Source organism: Loxodonta africana, chromosome 6, assembly GCF_030014295.1.
Source record: "Loxodonta africana isolate mLoxAfr1 chromosome 6, mLoxAfr1.hap2, whole genome shotgun sequence".
Classification (NCBI taxonomy): domain Eukaryota; kingdom Metazoa; phylum Chordata; class Mammalia; order Proboscidea; family Elephantidae; genus Loxodonta; species Loxodonta africana.
Genome location: NC_087347.1, coordinates 88,274,389 through 88,292,454, shown reverse-complemented (window position 1 = coordinate 88,292,454; position 18,066 = coordinate 88,274,389). Strand labels below are relative to the sequence as shown.

The 18,066-nt window shown below is 43.8% G+C and overlaps 1 protein-coding gene across 1 annotated transcript in view; it reads left to right on the top strand.

The window, feature by feature from the left end:
- TANC1 (tetratricopeptide repeat, ankyrin repeat and coiled-coil containing 1) overlaps positions 1–18,066 on the top strand; it is a 304,559-nt gene that overhangs the window by 241,195 nt on the left and 45,298 nt on the right. The window contains exons 11-16 of the mRNA XM_003406004.4: positions 1,795–1,946; positions 4,535–4,766; positions 6,222–6,388; positions 8,294–8,901; positions 13,714–13,822; positions 15,233–15,355. Coding sequence (XP_003406052.2) covers positions 1,795–1,946; positions 4,535–4,766; positions 6,222–6,388; positions 8,294–8,901; positions 13,714–13,822; positions 15,233–15,355 — 1,391 coding nt within the window. The remainder of the gene's footprint in view (positions 1–1,794; positions 1,947–4,534; positions 4,767–6,221; positions 6,389–8,293; positions 8,902–13,713; positions 13,823–15,232; positions 15,356–18,066) is intronic.

Below are 18,066 nucleotides of genomic sequence, written 5' to 3'. Positions count from 1 at the left end.
AATATGTTAAATATGAATACCATGCCACAACATGGAAACCTCTTATAATGCTAAGTAGAAAAAGCTGAAAACAAAATTCTGTTTGTGCCATGATGACACCTATGTGAATATAATGTGTAGAGATAATGGTCTGAAAGGAAACTTGGTCTACTGAAAATAGCTTGAATAGCTGGAGTGGTGTGTTGGTGGTAGATGAATTTTTCTTTCTATATAGATCTTTTAACATTGCTAAAATATTATTTTAATAATAAAAATAAAATTTCAGTTCTTAATCTGAAAGCAAGAACCTGGAATTCAGGGGATATAATCTTTCAGACATCCAGAAATACCAGCTACAGACAGTTGGTTTAAGATAGTATCCCATCCCTGTCAGATTCTGACTTTATTTAAAAAGTTGACATTTTTTCCTCATGGGTTTTTTTGCATTAATTTTTTTTTTAATTGTGGTAAAAAAATATATAAAGCATTTGCCATTTCAAGCTTTTTTTCATGTAAGGTTCAGTGACATTGATGGTGCTTATTATTTTGGGCAAACATCACTATTATCCATTTCCAGATTTTTTCATCACCCTTAGCAGAGGCTAGTGCCCCCTAAGCAATGACTCTGCCTGTCTCCCCTACCCTGACCCTGGTAACCACTGATATACTTTGGCCTTTGTGTCTTTACCTGTATTTCAGGTGGGCGGGATTATACAGTATTTGACCTTTTGCGTCTGACTGACTTCACTCGGCATGATGCTTTCAGGTTCAGGGTTCATCTGTGTTGTAGTATGTATCAAGATTTTGTTCTTCTTTACGGCTGAGCGATGTTCTATTTTGTGTTCGTCCCTTTATCTTTTCATCTGTTGATGGACATTTGGGTTGTTTACACCTTTGGCCTATTGTGAATGGTGCTGCAGTGAACACTGATACACAAGTGTCTGCATCCTGCTTTCAAGTCTTTTGGGTATTTATCTAGGAGTGGAATTACTGGGTTATATGGTAATTCTGTGTTTAACTTTCTGAGGTATCATTTTGATTTTTCAGACAAACCCTGGTGGTGTAGTGGTTAAGAGCTATGGCTGCTAACCAAAAGATCAGCAGTTTGAATCCACCAGGTGCTCCTTGGAAACTCTGTGGGGCAGTTCTACCATCTTATAGGGTTGTTATAAGTTGGAATCTACTTGATGGCAACAGGTTTGGTTTTTTTGGTTACATGAAGATATTATTCATCTTGATTTCTGAGTTGTGTTTTCAACTCAGTATCTCCTTAAAATTTACCTCACTCCCCTGACCCTAATTGCTGCCCTGGCCAGAGGCCAGATTTTACATGTCCTTCCCTTCTGCAAGGGTAGAAGAAAAAATAGTTCTTGACGAATGATCTGTATGGGATCAAATTGACAATAGTAACTTGAAAGGTTAGATAGGAAGTTGGATGGCAGTGAGTTTATGTTAATGGAGGAGGAACAACTCAGAAGAGCAGGGTGAGAATGGCTGCACAACTGGAAGAATGTACTCAATGTCACTGAATTGTACATGTAGAAATTGTTGAATTGCTGTACTGCTCTGTATATTTTCAATAACAAAAGAAAAAAAATTTTTTTTAAAAAAGGAGTTAATAAAGTAAGCTGGAAACAGTGATTCTCTAGGGAGAGGAAGATGTGTGTTCTCATTTGGACCTTTTGAATTCTATACCATGTGTGCTAATTACCTATTGAAATACTCACTGGAACCAATCAAGACATGTATTCAGTACCCCACCCTGCCCCTTATTCTGCTGTTGTAAATAATGAAATTGGTCTCCTTTCCCTGCAGCTTCAGATCCCTCCCAGGATGTTCCTTTCACTCCATTGCTTTCACCTGGTTCTTCCACAAGTGGTAGCCACATGGCTAAAATGCCCCCTGGGTCTGGTACTCCTGAAAGCCAGAGACCAAAAGAGGATGCAGTGAAATACCTTGCTTCTAAGGTAATCTGCTTTTGTTTTCTGGGGAGTCTTCCAAGGAGAGACAGACAGACATTTGCTAGTGTGGCTTGTGAGAAATGTAAAAGATCTTAAAACAGGAATGATAGTTGCTTAATGCAGAAGTACAGCTTTTGGTAAAATTGTAATAGGCTACAACAAATAAAAGATGTTAGTGAAAATAAAGGTCTGCCTTAAGGCACTGAGCTTTCATCTGTCTCAAACAATGGATTAAAAGAATTCCTCGGAGCAGCGGAAAATATCGTGTGCATTTGCCACAAATCCATCCTCATAAGCACATTTTCTCTTTAACTTGGTATGAGACCCAGAAGTTTGGGAGCTTTTCACTTGATCCAGACTTCTTCTCGAGTCCTTGGGCTCCCTGTGTCTTCTGTCAGAGGTTACTTGTGGTGATGTGAAAGAGACTTGGCTGACTTTCCCTCCCTAAATTCATGGCCATCAGGGTCCTTCTGAAATGTCCCTTCTGCTTAGCGTCTGACACTGGTTCATAAGCTGCCCTTCCTGCATTAAGGCAGCTACACCTCTCACTTCTAGCGAGCTGCCTGGATCTCCATGGCAGCAGTGGTGGGAGGCAGTGGAGCTGGAGAACCACCAGAGATGGCCATGGTTGAGGGACATTTAGTGAGGAAAATCCTTGGAGGTGAGGTTGATGAAGGGGAACTGAATAAATGGCTCTCTGCCTCAGCTCCCGTCTCCTTTCTTCTGCTTCCCAGATCCCAGCTGTTCTTACTTTGCCTGATCAGCCCTGATGCTCTGACTGCTGATTTATAGCAGTCATCTCTTCAAGCGTAGGTGATCTGAAATGCGGGATATAGCACGAATTTCAGAGCCACCCTGGCTCCTTGATTGCTGAGTCCCTTTTTGTGACCCACAATAAGAAATGCATTCTACACTAAGGACCCATAATTGTACACATGCATAATCGTACCTATAACTGAAGCAAAGCAGAAATCCATACCTATTCTTATATTTTATAATAAACCCCTTGCTGTCGAGTTGACTCTGACTCATGGCAACCTTATGTGTGTCAGAGTAGAAATGTGCTCCATAAGGGTTTCCATGACTGGTTTTTTGGAAGAAGATTGCTAGGCCTTTCTTCCGAGGCTCTGCTGGGTGAACTGGAACCCTCAGCCTTTTGGTTAGCAGCTGAGTGCATTAACTATTTGTATCATCGAGAGACTGTACATTTTATGATACACTCTGGTGTTTTAAATTCTTTTTATATATTTTTTAAAAAATGCTGTTTGTGACCACAGTTAGATTTCATGGCCAACCCCCTCCTGGGCTGCAAAACTTACTGTGTAAAACACCGCGTGCTGAACTGTGGTGCTGGCTGTCTCATTGAAGACAGCTGCATGGTAGCCTCCACGAGCTCCTGAGTTCTCATGTCAGTTACTGCTAATCTCTATCCAGGTGAGAGCTGAAGAGCAGACAGCTTTCCTCTGAGTGTTGATGATAAATTTAATCTAGAACAGGAGTCACATGACACTTTCAAATTGGTCTAAGAAAAGTTTACCCACTTCTATTATTACCGCTTAGAGTCTACAGACCTGGATTCTAGTCCCAAATCTTTCATTGACTGTCTGTGTCACGTTGGCAAGGCATTTCACCTCTGTTTCTGTTGCCCTGAGCTGGGAACCATAGCTAGTGGTACTTGTCGTAGTTACCACCCACAGGGTCACAGAGCTAAGTGGTATGGCAGGGACCCCTGTGCTTCTGAAAAGCAAAAACACTTTACACAAATGTGTTTTGCCCTTTTCCACCTTCTTACCTCAGGCTTAAATTCTGCCTTTCAGCCTCATTTGGAAAAGTATCAGATTTTTCATTCTGTATACAGTGAACCTTCTACTCAAGATAATTCCATATCTGGCACTTTCCTTGGCTCCGTGTTAACAGAGAGAACACTCCTCATTCTCTCAGTACTTTCACAATTTTCCCAGTAAGTGGGAAGCTACCTTTCTCCTGTGTGCCCCTTAGTATTAAAAGCAGAAATGTGGCACTTTCTGGTTTTCATACTTCAAACAGTGTCCCCGTTGTGCTACTGCATAGTGGCACTTAAAGAAGTATGGGTGTGCTGAAGGGGCTGAGTGCTTGAGCCTGGCTGGCTGTCCCTCCTTCCGCGAGAAGCAGCAGCTACGACTTTACAGCCTGGAGTTTTATAGCCACCAGCTTTTTCATCTGCTTTTTGGGAACACCTCTTGAAGAGGTGCTTTTATTTTTGAAAACAGAAGTATAGTGAACGTGGCACTTTTTTATGTCAGGAACATTGGGATTGTTTGGAATTGCTTTAAGCCAGGCTAGGCTTTAGGTTTTAGGAATGGCTTCATTCATTTATATTCACTGTAGAGTAACCTGTGCTGATCTTAGTCCTAATCAAGATTGATTGGTGGTAGCAATTAAAGATCTGTCTAGAATCTAGCAAACCACATGACTAAAGGAAGGAATAGATAATTAAGCTGAATAATGACTCGATCTTGGGGAAAGAAGCAATGTATCTTGTGATCTCAGTAACCCATATTCCCGTTGGAGAAGAAAGTGGCTGGTGCTGACGGCTCTGCTTCCCCCCGCTCCAGGTCGTGGCCTACCACTACTGCCAGGCTGACAACACATACACATGCCTGGTGCCCGAGTTTGTGCACAGCATCGCAGCTTTGCTCTGCCGGGCCCATCAGCTGGCCGCCTACAGAGACCTTCTGATCAAGGAGCCCCAGCTACAGAGTATGCTGAGCCTGCGATCCTGTGTGCAGGACCCTGTGGCGGCTTTCAAGAGGGGCGTGCTGGAGCCGCTCACAAACCTGAGACACGGTACCTCTGAGCAGCCACCCAAAGCCTTGCCCCCCACTAGTGATACCCAGAATACTCCGCGTTTCCGCAGAAGTAGAGTAGTCAGCTTGGCCCTGGGGTAGAAGTGAGGGGAAGGGGAGAGCAGGGAGAGGATGTGGGTGAGTCAGTGCAGCTCTCGGTCCCCTTTGCTGAACCCTCACTGAACATTTCCAGAGTAGCTGACGTGTAACTGTACGTTACTTAGGTGACTTTTGCCCTAGAGGACTGCTGTCTGTGTATTTTGTACTCCTGGGTAGTGGAGGGAGGGGAGATACATTGAATAATTGGGGAAATTACCACTATATGCTTTTTCAGGGAAGGAACCCTGGTTGCACAGTGGTTGAAGTGCTGGGCTGCTAGTAGATCGGCAGTTCAAATTCACTAGACACTCCCCCGGAGAAAGACATGGTAGCCTACTTCCCTAAAGATTTATAGGCTTGAAAACCCTATCCGGCAGTTCTACTCTGTCCTGTAGGGGTCGCTATGAGTCAGAATAGACTCGACAGCAGTGGGATTTTTGGAGCCCTGGTGACGCATTGATTAAGAGCTCAGGCTGCTAACCAAAAGGTTGGCAGTTGAAATCTACCAGCCACTCCTTGGAAACACTATGAGGCAGTTCTACTCTGTCCAATAGGGCTGCCATGAGTCGGAATCGACTCAGTGGCAACGGGTATGGTTTTTTCTGGGCCCCTGGTTGAAACCTTAAAACCAGTTGAGCTTAGACCTAAAGCCAGTTCTAGAGGTTTCAGTTTAAATTTTGCCCCTGATTATTCTGTAAGGCAGAGGGTGCTAATAACGTTATGGGCCTTGTTTTTCCATACTCCTGACCATTGCCTCTCACCTTTGACCTATTTTACCTGCCAGAAGGTGTTCAGAGATGGGGGGATAGAAACAGGTATGTCATCACTTCTCCTCAGCTCCGTGGGCAGAAAGTTGGCACTAATAAGTAGGAAACTGGATGCAGCTTTGTGGAAAGAGCCCTAGGTTCTGGGAGTCTGTGACTTGGGCCCAGTAGCTCTTTGAGGCATCAGTTTTCCTTTCCTGGGATCAGTGCGGGAGTTCTAATGGGGGACCAAGCGTCCTTTCCAGGCTTGGTCTGTGTGCGAGTGAGTTATCTTCACTGTAGCTCACTCCAGTGACAGTGGTGCACGAAGAGCTAACTACGTTGTATACATGAGTGAGATTCTGCTAATGTGTGTAATGCAATATGTTTCTGAAAACTGTTTTGTGAGAATTGGTTTTCTTTTGGCTCGGTGCTCCAGTGTTCATTATAAATTTAATAGGAAATATGCTTCTGTGAAAACCATTTCTTCTGCCATATGTAAACCTTTTTAGTTTTGCCTAACACATTAAATTGTGCATTTAAAATACACTGTGTGGTGCCATCGTAGAGAAATGTATAATTTCTTAATTTTAAAAAATTATTTTCTCCTTTAGAGCAGAAAATTCCTGAAGAAGAATACATTATTTTGATAGATGGCTTAAATGAAGCTGAGTTTCATAAACCTGATTATGGAGATACGCTTTCGTCATTTATTACCAAAATTATTTCTAAATTTCCTGCCTGGTTGAAGTTGATTGTGACTGTAAGAGCAAACTTTCAGGTAACAGAAAAATGCTCAAATCTCTAAGTCCCCATACTTGCAGTTTACAGTTATTAATACTAATAACTTATACTGTTGTAAGCCGTTCAGCTGCTCAATTGGAAACTATATTAAAACAAAACAGAAGAAACCCATTGCCATTGAGTCGATTCCAACACATAGTGACCCTGTAAGACAGAGTAAAACTGCCCCATAGGGTTTCCAAGGAGTGGCTGGTGGATTCAAACTGCTGACCTTTTGATTAGCAGCCAAGCTCTTAACCACTGTGCCACCAGAAAGTGTATTAGGGCTTTGAAAAATTAGTCCACAGAGCCCCACAGGGGTGAAATTCTGACCTTTTTCTCCCCCAAGGCATATTTATCAAGATGTGTCAGGTAAGTTTTCTATTAGCACTGAATTGTATCTGAGCTTCTGAAATGGAGGTGTCTGATTTCAGCTTGCCATAATTTCAAGTTTCTGAAGTGAAACCAGTTTAAGTTCCTCTGCCAGTAACATGAGCTGTTTGAGGTGTCTTGGTAAAAGCTCTAGGAGTTTAAAGCTGTTCCTAATAGCAGTTATTTGCATGGCTTGGAATGAAGGGAAGAGGGAGGGATGAAGGCAAGAGATTTTAGGTCTATTCTGAGAGAAGGTCCATTTTTGTCATGACTTAAACATGAGGTAGCATTTGCCTCTGGGTGAAGAGTGATTTTTCTTTTTTCACCCCCCCCGCATTTTAACCCTAAAATTAGCCATTAACTCCCTCCCTCTACCCCTATCTTTTTTTCGTAAAGACAATAGATACTAGAGTTTGGCTTTTGCCCTCTTCTGATGCTATTCATTTAAAAACAAGTTTTTTTTTTCTTTTCTTTTCATTAAAGTAGAATTAGAGCTCAGATGAACTTGATGCTTGTTTTTATGAATATTTGTACATATGTAGTTCAATAATTTTTTTTACACACTCATCAGAACTTGAAGACCAATAGAGCACTGGAACAGGAGTCTGAGGTGTTACTAGCTGTATTAACTTTTTAGCAGCTCAGTTAGCATCTGTGTAAAATAAGGGTAATTGTACTCTGCCCGTCTCCTACAATTATTACATTAAGTTATTCCATTAAATGAGGACAGGAACTTCAGAAATGATAGTAGGAGGTCAAAAAAAACTCATCTCTATTGTTAGACCTTTGGGGTGGCAATGGAGACTGGAAGGAGGGGACACAAAGGGCTTTGGGGAGCTGGCAGTTTTCTGTTTCTGGTAGCTGGTTACACAGGTGAACTTTGTAAAATCAGTGACACTGCACACTTACAGTTTATGTACCTCCGTATGTGTGTCATACTTCAGTTTAAAAGTGTGCTTTAAAAAAAAACAAAACAAAGCAATGTGATAGTGGCTGTTCCAAAGTGCAGCAGCATTGTTGTCATTGGGATACAGCCCGGAGGCTGGTTTCAGACTCCATGGTCCAGTTAGACAGCCCCAGTATCTGGTGCACGACGCAGGGGGTGCCTCTTGTCTTGGTATCTGGCCCTGTTCTCTGCTCACTGTTTGGTGTTGGCTTTGTTTGTCCTTGTTTTATAACCAGCTGCTTGGTGCAAGGGTTATGGGCAATGGGTCACAGGCAGGGCCTTGCCAGCCCGTTGCTGGTACCAACAGATTGCCATTGTCTGCCCAGGGCTCTTAGTTCCAGCTCGGCTGAGTCCTCAGGTGATAGCCCCTGGAAAGCCTTTACTGATTCAATCTCACATCAGGCTTTCTTTCACATAAGCCTTTTATCTTCAGCTTATCCTATTACATGTTTTAATACAAACAGTGAGTCCCTGTAATCCATGAAAATCCTCCTTGAAAGAAAACTAGTGAGTCTGGTTTGAAATGCTGCTCCAGGAAAAAAGAAATCTCTGTGGAGTGACACTGGGTTTTTGGTGTTTTCGCAGGAAATCATAAGCGCACTGCCATTCATCAAGCTTTCCTTAGATGACTTCCCGGACAACAAAGACATCCACAGTGACCTGCACGCCTACGTCCAGCACAGGGTCCACAGCAGCCAGGACATCCTCAGCAACATCTCCCTGAACGGCAAGGCCGATGCTGCCCTCATCGGCAAAGTGAGCAGCCACCTCGTGCTGCGGAGCCTTGGCTCCTACCTGTACCTGAAGCTTACCTTGGACCTCTTCCAGAGGGGACACTTGGTCATTAAAAGTGCCAGCTACAAGGTCGTGCCCGTGTCTCTGTCTGAACTGTACTTGCTGCAGTGCAACATGAAGTTCATGACCCAGTCCGCCTTCGAGAGGGCGCTTCCAATTTTAAACGTGGCCCTTGCCTCTCTCCACCCCATGACGGATGAGCAGATTTTCCAAGCCATTAATGCTGGCCACATTCAAGGGGAGCAGGGGTGGGAAGATTTTCAGCAGAGGATGGATGCCCTCTCCTGCTTCCTCATTAAGCGGAGAGATAGAACCCGCATGTTCTGCCACCCGTCCTTCAGGGAGTGGCTGGTGTGGAGAGCCGATGGTGAAAACACAGCCTTCCTGTGTGAGCCCAGGTATGACAGACCACTTTCTGTTACCTGTCTTCAGAGTGCCTCATGTCGGGCTGGGAAAGGGCTTGCAAATGTGAGTTGCATCTTTTCATGAAAAGGCTGCAACTTACTCATGCACAGGATGAATAGTTCTGTTTTGCCACTTTGTTTTCCTATTTTTCTCCCTTTTTTGACAAAAGGAAAGGCAATGGAAAATTCTCTCTACTTCTATAAAAAAATCTTTGTTAGAATTTTAGAAGTCCTCAATACATCAGGCTGGAGGAGAAGTTAGGTAGTGCCAGGTGATACTTCTTTGTGGTCCATTTCCTTCTCGACCCCCACTGCACCCCGCTTTTATGGGGGTCAGACGAGGGAGGTGAGGCATCAGTTCTGGGAACAGTGGAATTCCAGGGGCTGTTCATGAACAGAGCCATGGGTCTGTGGGCTGTCTTGGATCCTCCATTGCTCCCCAACCAGCTCTCGATACTGCAGATACTCCAGACAGGGATCAGACAAGTGTGTGTGTGGGCCCAGGGGGATCACGATGATGCAGTCTGGTGCCTTATTTTGTATTTGTGGTTCACCTCAGAGTAACAGATCTGAGATTTAAGAGTTGAAAAGATGTGAGTTCCGATCTCAGATGCCCCGTTTATAGGATGGCAGTGGGAGAGCTGCGTCCAGGATGTCAAAGGTTATGCTGTGGATTCGCAACAGAGCCAGGCTGGGATGAGGTTCTCCTCACTGGCTACTTGTACTACAACCAAGACCCAAATCAAATCCATTGCTGTCGAGTCGATTCCAACTCATAGAGACCCTATAGGACAAAGCAGAACTGCCACATAGGGTTTCCAGGGAGCAGCTGGTGAATTTGAACTGTCGACCTTTGGTTAGCAGCCAAATGCTTAACCACTGTGCCACCAGGACTCTACTTGTACTATAGGAGGGGGGTAAAGTGCTTGTCCTGTGGACTAGTACTAGTTATGGCGAGGGGTTGAGAAATTGGAGGTGCCGATGTTTTCAGATAAGGGTATGATTGAGCTCTCTGCCTCTGCTTCCACTTCCTTGGTCTGTAGTCTTTGCTGCCTTCAATAGCTGCTGCTCTCTGTGGGTTAGAATTGCCCCCTATCCTTGTAGCAGGGCCAGCAAGCTGCTAAACCCTTTCCTTTGGACTGACCACCTGGCTGGATGCTGGGATCCAGAAATGAGGCAGGGAACAAGCACTTGTCAACCATGTACTACCTCCCTCTCTGTGAATATTGACTTAACACCTAATAGGTCTGCTGCTGTTTCATGTTGTGCCTGTTGTTTTCTTAGGTGCCACTGGCCAGTAGGATAGGGTTTGATAGAGATCTGGATTCAAATTCTGACTCCATCAGTTCTTGTATAGCTCCTGCGTGCAAATTATTTTAATTTCTCCATGCCTTTGTTCCCAATCTGTAAAAGAGAGGGTCTCCTCACTGAGTGATGGCACCTGTTAAATAGCCTCCCTCCTTCACTCCCTCACTCCCTGTTTTTGATTATAACTTAGGTTAGAAATCCAGGAGTAGAATGAGGAACTTAAACAGTGAACTGTCCTAGTCTTCATTCAGATCACCTAGACTTAACCATTATTCACATTTTACAATATTTGCTACATTATTTTTTCTGAAGTATATTAAATTATAAACATCTTAAAATTTTACCCTAAATAATTGATTGCATCTTGAAAAAAGGGGACATTTCTTACTTAACCACAATACCGTTGTCACACCTAAAATATTACTAATTTATCATTATCATCAAATATTTAGCTGTGATTGAATTTTTTCAGTTCTTCCATATTTTTAAAGCGTGTTCAAATCAAGATCCAAATAAGGACTATAAAATGCATTCGATTGTATGTCTTTAATCTATAGGTTCCCTCCTCCATTGTTTGTTTACAAAAAGTATCTGGGTGGTTTGTCCTGTATCATTTTCCATAGTCCGAATTTTACTGATTGTATCCTCATAGTGTTTTTTAATGTGTTTTTCTGTCGCCTGTGTTTCCTCCATATTGGTAGTGAAATCTAGAGACTTGATCAGATCCAGATTTCCCTAAGAGATTGATTGTAGTATTTAATTGGTGGTGGTGAGTAGTTCCATCATGAGGCACATGCCTTAGTTGTTTGTTATGCTAGGCACCATTGATGATCACTTCCTGGATCCATCTATTTGTGAGGGTGGCACACACACAAAAAATGAGTAGATGTGTTGCTGTTGAATTGACTCTGATTCATGGTGACCCTGTGTATTACAGAGTATAACTGCTCCATAGGGTTTTCTAGGCTATGATCTTATGGAAGCGGATGACTAGGCCTTTCTTGTGTGGCACCGCTGGGTGGGTTCTAACCTCTAACCCATCGGTTAGTAGTTGAGCACACCATTGTACCACCTGGGGACCGTAGACTCTTTTAATCTAGAGAACTTTCCTGTTTCCCCTCCTTTCCATGAATGGACCAGGATTTCAATAGGTGGAGCATGGCCATTGCAGATAGGAGGTGCTGTCTACAGCACTATGTCAGAAAGTGAGCAGGTATATGTCTATGTGGAAAGGAGTGGGGAGCACTGTAACAGACAAGAGCGAGGACTTGGATGTGCCGACATGGGTGAGACAGGCCTTGCTGACTGAGATTGCTGGGTTTGGCTTGACCTTGTGGGTAGAGTCAGGGAAGAGGGAGAGCCCTGGATGACTTCAAGGTGTTAGGCCTCAGAAACGAGGAGTGGCATTGCTCTTAGAAGGGAAAAGAAAGGCAGGCAGTGTGAGGCAGCTTTTGTAGGGAGGGAGCTGGCTTCAGTTTTCAACAGTTTGAGCTTGAGGGGCAGCAGTATCTCCTAGGTGGGTAGTAGCAGGTGGGTCTAAAGATTGAAAGAGATGTTGGCAGTTGGAGGAAGATTTGGCATTATTGATGGAGAGGTGGTGGTGGGACTGGTGGGGAAGCTTGTGTAGTTAGAGGAAAGAAGAGAGCCGGACTTCTGGGGGCTTGGAGGATGATTTTGGGAAAGGAGGTTAGTGGTATAAGTGCCACTGAGAGGTGAAGGAAAATGAAGATTAAGAGGAAAACTGTTTCTTCATTGTAAGAGGAGGGCTCTAGATTCTTAGGAGATGCCTTCCATTGGGTTATGAGAAGTGAAAGAAGAGAGCCAGCATTCTGAGGTGGGAAGTGGAAAGATCAAGAGGTTTGGGGTTGAGTGTGGGGAGGTCCTCTGCTTTTTGTTTTTAATTACCCAAGAGATTGAGAGATTGTTGGAAAAATCATAGAGACAGTATAGATAAACACCTAATCCATAAGAAAGGAGAAACTGGAAATGTGAAGGGATGGGCAACTTGCCGCTTCCCTGTTCTTGTTGTCTCTGTTCGTAGCATTGTTTTAGCTGTGTTTTGTTTTGTTGCCTGGTGCCTCCTCTAGTCCCTGAGAGCTCCTCAAAGGAAGCAGCTGGGATTATTCCCAACAGAAGCCCCAGTGTCAAGCATGGGCATAGTTACAAGGTAGATGTTGAATGAGTGAATGAATAAATGAACAAGGAATCCTGTTAAACTGGTTAAAAGCACAGGCTCTCACATCAGGCGGAATGCAGTTCAAATTTCTGCTCCATCTTCTATCAGCCATTTGATCTTGAGCAAATTACTTAACCTGTTTAGGCCTCTGTTTTCTCACATCAAATAGGATGTGATTCTTAGTGATTCAGTTAGGTCTTGGATCTGGCAAATAAATGTTTACTACACGTAAGCTTTAGAAAATGAACAGGCTGATGAATACAGGTACACTTAGAAGGAGGTACTTGGTCCCCTGAGACAAGGAGGGAAGGAAGAGAGAGTGGGTGGGATGTTGAGGAGTGTGGACATGGGGGATTACATGGTGAATTTTATCCTCAGAGAGGTGGGAAACTGTGTGCTTCGCTGAGAGCACTGGAAAACCTCTGGCCTGCCACCAAGGGAGGTGTGGTCATTACCCTGTAAGGGTCAGCCAAAGTATTTAGCATGGCATAACTATGGTGGGAAAACTCTGGTGGCGTAGTGGTTAAGTGCTACCGTCACGAACCAAAAGGTCAGCAGTTCAGATCCACCAGGCGCTCCTTAGAAACTCTATGGAGCAGTTCTATTCTGTCCTATAGGGTCACTTTGAGTAGGAATTGACTCAACGGTGGTGGTTTTTGGGTAACTGTCATGGGTAACTGTCATGGATACTCTCTCTGTGGCCACAAAGCTTGGAAGACTAAGAATGCCTTAGTCCGTGGGTAGGAGGGCAGCCCTGCCTTAGCCCATGGTTGGGAGGGCAGCCCTGCCTTAGCCCATGGTTGGGAGGGCAGCCCTGCCTTAGCCCATGGTTGGGAGGGCAGCCCTGCCTTAGCCCTTGGTTGGGAGAGCAGTCCTGCCTTAGCCCTTGGTTGAGAGGGCAGCCCTGCCTTACCCCGTGGTTGGGAGGGCAGTGGTTGGGAGGGCAGCCCTGCCTTAGCCCTTGGTTGGGAGGGCAGTGGTTGGGAGGGCAGCCCTGCCTTAGCCCTTGGTTGGGAGGGCAGCCCTGCCTTAGCTCTTGGTTGGGAGGGCAGCCCTGCCTTAACCCTGAGGTTGGGAGGGCAGCCCTTCTTAGCTGTAGGGCTGGTCCAGGTCGGGTTGGGATCAGCCTCTATACAGGTGACCAGGAAGAACTGGTCCGGCAGCACTGGAAGGTGACAGAGAGCGTTTTCCATGGGAACAAGGGAGCAAGAAAAGTGGGAGTGGGGGAGGCTGAGAGTGGAGGAGTCTGAGAGTGGAAATCCTGAGCCTGTGCAAGGTGGGACAGGAACTTGTGCTCAGAGCCCTTGTGTTTCTTGTCTTAGGAGTGGGCATGCTCTGCTGGCATTCATGTTCTCTCGACAGGAGGGCAAGCTGAACCGCCAGCAGACCATGGAGCTCGGCCACCACATCCTCAAGGCACACATTTTCAAGGTGAGACACACACCAGTAATCAGAAGGGTTTCTTTGTTATTGTCAGTTGGATTTTTTTGGTTTTGAAAGTTTTTGAAAACTTCATCAGCCATTATTCCAGAAGCCCCCCATGACCCCACCCCCCTCCCTGGAAGAAACTACTATTCTAACATCTATCATAATTACTTCCTTGCATTTCTTTATAGTTTATATTACTTAAATGTGCATCTGAATGCTATGGTTAAGTATTACCCCCCCACCCCGCCCGCCCAAATCTTCTTTAAGTTTCTTTTAATCTAAAGGTTACACTTGATTTTTCTTTTTAGTGGTAAATATATGTGTAACACATTTGACGGTTCAGCAATCTTCACATGTAAAGTTCAGTGACAGTAACTGTGTTTATCATGTTGTTCAGCCATCACCCTTATCCTTATATGTCCCCCTTAACAGAAGTTTAATGTCTCCTAAGCATGGGGTCTCCCTTTCCCCTTCCCTTTGGTCAAACCCTGGTAACCCCTAATAAACTTTTGTCTGCATGCATTCATTTATTCTAGATAATTTCATATAAGTGGGATCATATAATATTTGTCCTTTTGTGTCTGACTTTTTTCACTCAGAATTTTTCAAGGTTCATTCATATTGTAGCAGGTATCAAGACTTCATTTCTCTTTATGGCTGAGTAATATTCATCGTACATACATACCATATTTTGTTTATCCATTTATCTGTTGACGGGCACTTAGGTTGTTTCTACCTTTTGGCCATGGTGATTAATTTTGCAGTAAACACTGGTGTATTATATCTGTTCAAGACCCTGCCTTCAAGTCTCTTGGGTATATACTTAGGAGTGGAACTGCTGAGTCATGTGATACTCTGTTTAACTTTTTGAGGAATCACCAGACTCTTTTCCATAGCGGTGCGCCATTTTACATTCCTACCAGCAATGAATAAGGGTTCCGGTTTCTCCACATCCTTGCCAACCCTTGTTCGTTTCTGATTTTTTGATACTAGCCATCCTAGTGGGTGTGACATGATATCTCATTGTGGTTTTGATTTGCATTTTCTTAACGAAGTAATGCCATTGGACATCATTTCACGTGCTTATTGGCCATTTGTATTTCTTCTTTGGAGAAACATCCGTTCAGGTCTGTTGCCCGTTTTTTAATTTGGATGGTTTATTTGTTGAGTTGTAGGAGTACTTTATATGTTCTGGATATTAAACCCTTATCAGATATGTAGTTCCCAAGTATTTCCTCCCTTTCTGTAGGTTGTCTCTTTAGGCAGGGTGTTTCAAGGCTTCTGGCTCCAGGGGTTCTTTGTGTGAGTCACAGCTTTCACCATGTACCTGAATACTCTGGAGCATACCCTCTTCAGACTGATGCTGTCACTGGGAAAGGAGACACTGAGGCACATTTGTCTGGTTGTTTCCAGGGCCTCAGTAAGAAGACAGGAATCTCTTCAAGCCATCTCCAAGCCCTGTGGATCGGGTACAGCACCGAGGGGCTGTCTGCCGCCCTCGCCTCTCTCAGGAACCTCTACACTCCCAACGTGAAGGTGAGCTGCTCTCTGAGAGAGATACAGCCCCCTCCCCTCTTCTTGTTTTCTGCAGTGGTAGTGGGAGAGGATGTTGAGGAGCATCTTAATGATGCGATCACCCAGCCTTGAATGCTCTGATTATTACTAGTTCTCTTCTACAAGTATAGCTTTTCCTCAGGCAGGAAGATGTGAGTAGTTGAGGGCTGCTTTGTGAGCACATGGCTACTCTTCCAGAGAGGATGTGATAAGGAAGCATTAACAAAGGAAAACAAAGGTCAGAGAGCGATTCCAAGGGAGAATTGATTTTCAAAGTGTCCTGGGTCACCGATCTGACTCTGTCTTTATGGCTCACAGAAAACAAAACATTGATGAGTAACATAAAGAGCTGAGTGCACAGAGGGGAATACTGTGAAAGGCTTTCATGCACACATGTGATGATGGAAAGAGCATCAGGATCTGCCCACTGCAAGCTGAGACCTTCTTAACTCCTCGGCATTTGTCAGTGACTGTCATGTCACAGTATTCTGCTGAGCTTTTTAGGGCAGGTTGTCCTTCCCATTTAATGCAGTCTAAGTATTTTTTAAGTATCTGAAGCCTAGAGAGGCCAAGTTTCCAGGTAAGGCCTGCAAAGGTTAGTGCCTGCGTCTGCTTAAGTCCAGGCCTTTTCAGCCCCAGGCTTGCCTGTGGAAGCTCTGGAGCAGTTTTCAATATGCCACATTGTTCCCTTAAATCATTTCTACAAAAATGATGAGCCCAAGAGGGCCATCCAGTGAAGGACAAGGGGAAGCCTGGCCTAGCGTTTTGGGCATCTGTCTTCCACTTTTTCTTACTTTTGTCAGGGGCCACGTACGCAGAGATGTAACTGTGAGAGGCACTTCCTAAGGACCTTCTGTGCCTCTCCCTGCTGCTGTCCATATGTCTCACCCTCACCCCCACACAGAGGGCATCCGTCTGGGTATCTGGATCTTGCAGAGCACTTGCTGTCTCTGGTTTGATGTGTGCCCTGCCACTTCTCTGCAGCCTCTGGCCACCTGGTGTGTTTAGAGGTGCAAGGGTGTAAAGCTGACTGAGAGACTGGGCCTCAGAAAGGACCTAGCAAAGTGCCAAGTCCGGAACTGAGTCACTGCTGCCAGAGCAGGGCCTTTGTGAGAGTTAGAAAAAGACTGTGGTCCAGGTGGATGCACATGGTGTCTTTGCAAAGATAATGGTGCCTACTTCTCCAGGTGGACTCAGCCCATCAGGATTCAAAGCTCGATGAACAGAGGGCCCTCTGAGCTGGCATCTCTGTACAGGGCACAAACCGTGTAACTATACCCGTGAACCTCTGCCCTCCCTACTAAATTACTCAGTCTCCAGGCTGGTGGGTTTGAGTGCTTGTATCTCGACTGAACCCTGTGTGGTTTTTTGTATTTTATATATATGTTTGATTTATATTTGAACTATAAATACATTAGGAGCCGTGGTGGCGCAGTGGTTAAGTGCTTGGCTGCTAACCAAAAGGTCTGTGGTTCGAACCCGCCAGCTGCTCCACAGGAGAAAGATGTGGCAGTCTGCTTCCGTAAAGATTACAGCCTTGGAAACCCTATGGGGCAGTTCTACTCTGTGCCGTACGGTCGCTATGAGTCAGAACCAACTCGATGTCAATGGGTTTGGTTTCGGTTTTATAAATATATTTTTGTTTATATTTAAATTATAAGTACATAGCTTCTGTTTGATTTTTAAAATTTTATATTTAATTTGTAAATTTTTTATGGATAGGGAAATGCAAAACCATTTTTTGTAGTTAAGGAGAACTTAGCTCCAAAGTTCTGCTCTTGATAAAGGGAACTGTACTTTCTAGATGAAGTGTTTTTTTTAATAGAAAAGTAGAAAAAAACGTTCCTTAAGTTTAGATTTCAGTTAATGAAGAAGTTAAGAGTTTTGTTTCACTTAGATGTTATAGAAATTAGAGCTAAGGTTACTGAAATCGTTTCATCTTTCATTTTGGCCAAAAAGTTTCTCTTTTGGCTTCTTCATACTTAATAAAACTCTGTAATGGTGACAAGGGAGAAAGAAATCAGAATAAAAGTGGCAATATCTGTTTTTAGGACTTGAATGAATTATGGGCACAGAAGTTATTCTTTTCTCTTAATGTGGAAAAAAGTAAATGGAAAACGTCATCCTCTATTGAATAAGAGTTTTTAAGACAATAAATTAAAAGGTAGTGCGTAATAACGTAATGAGTTTGACCCTCTCGGGATTATAAATTTTCCTCTGTAACATACTTGAAATCTTTTAAGGGTTATTCATCTTTACGTTGTTTTGTAGAGCTCCAGTGTCACCTATATCTCTGCCATCCCCCAAAATTATATCACTTGGCTATAGAATTTTAAGCCTTTCCATTATCGTTTTATTTCTTTTATCATTCAAGAAAAAAAAGGTTTTCACAGAACCTTGAACAAATTACAGTAATTTAAAATTATGCAGGCAATTAAGGAACTTTTTTTAGAGCATATTAAATGTTGTCATACAGGAATGAGTGTCATTTTAAGCAATAATTGCAGTTTGCCACTTTGGTAAATTAAAGTGACTTAACTTGCTTGGTAGATGGCTTTTAATTTTAGTGGCAAGCTAGTAATTTCTAACAATTTGGCCTCCCTTTAACAGGACCTGGCTGACTTGCTGGGGTCTCTGCCACCAGGACACCTAGGCATCCATCCAGCTAGTTGTTTTGTTCATGCTGTCTCATA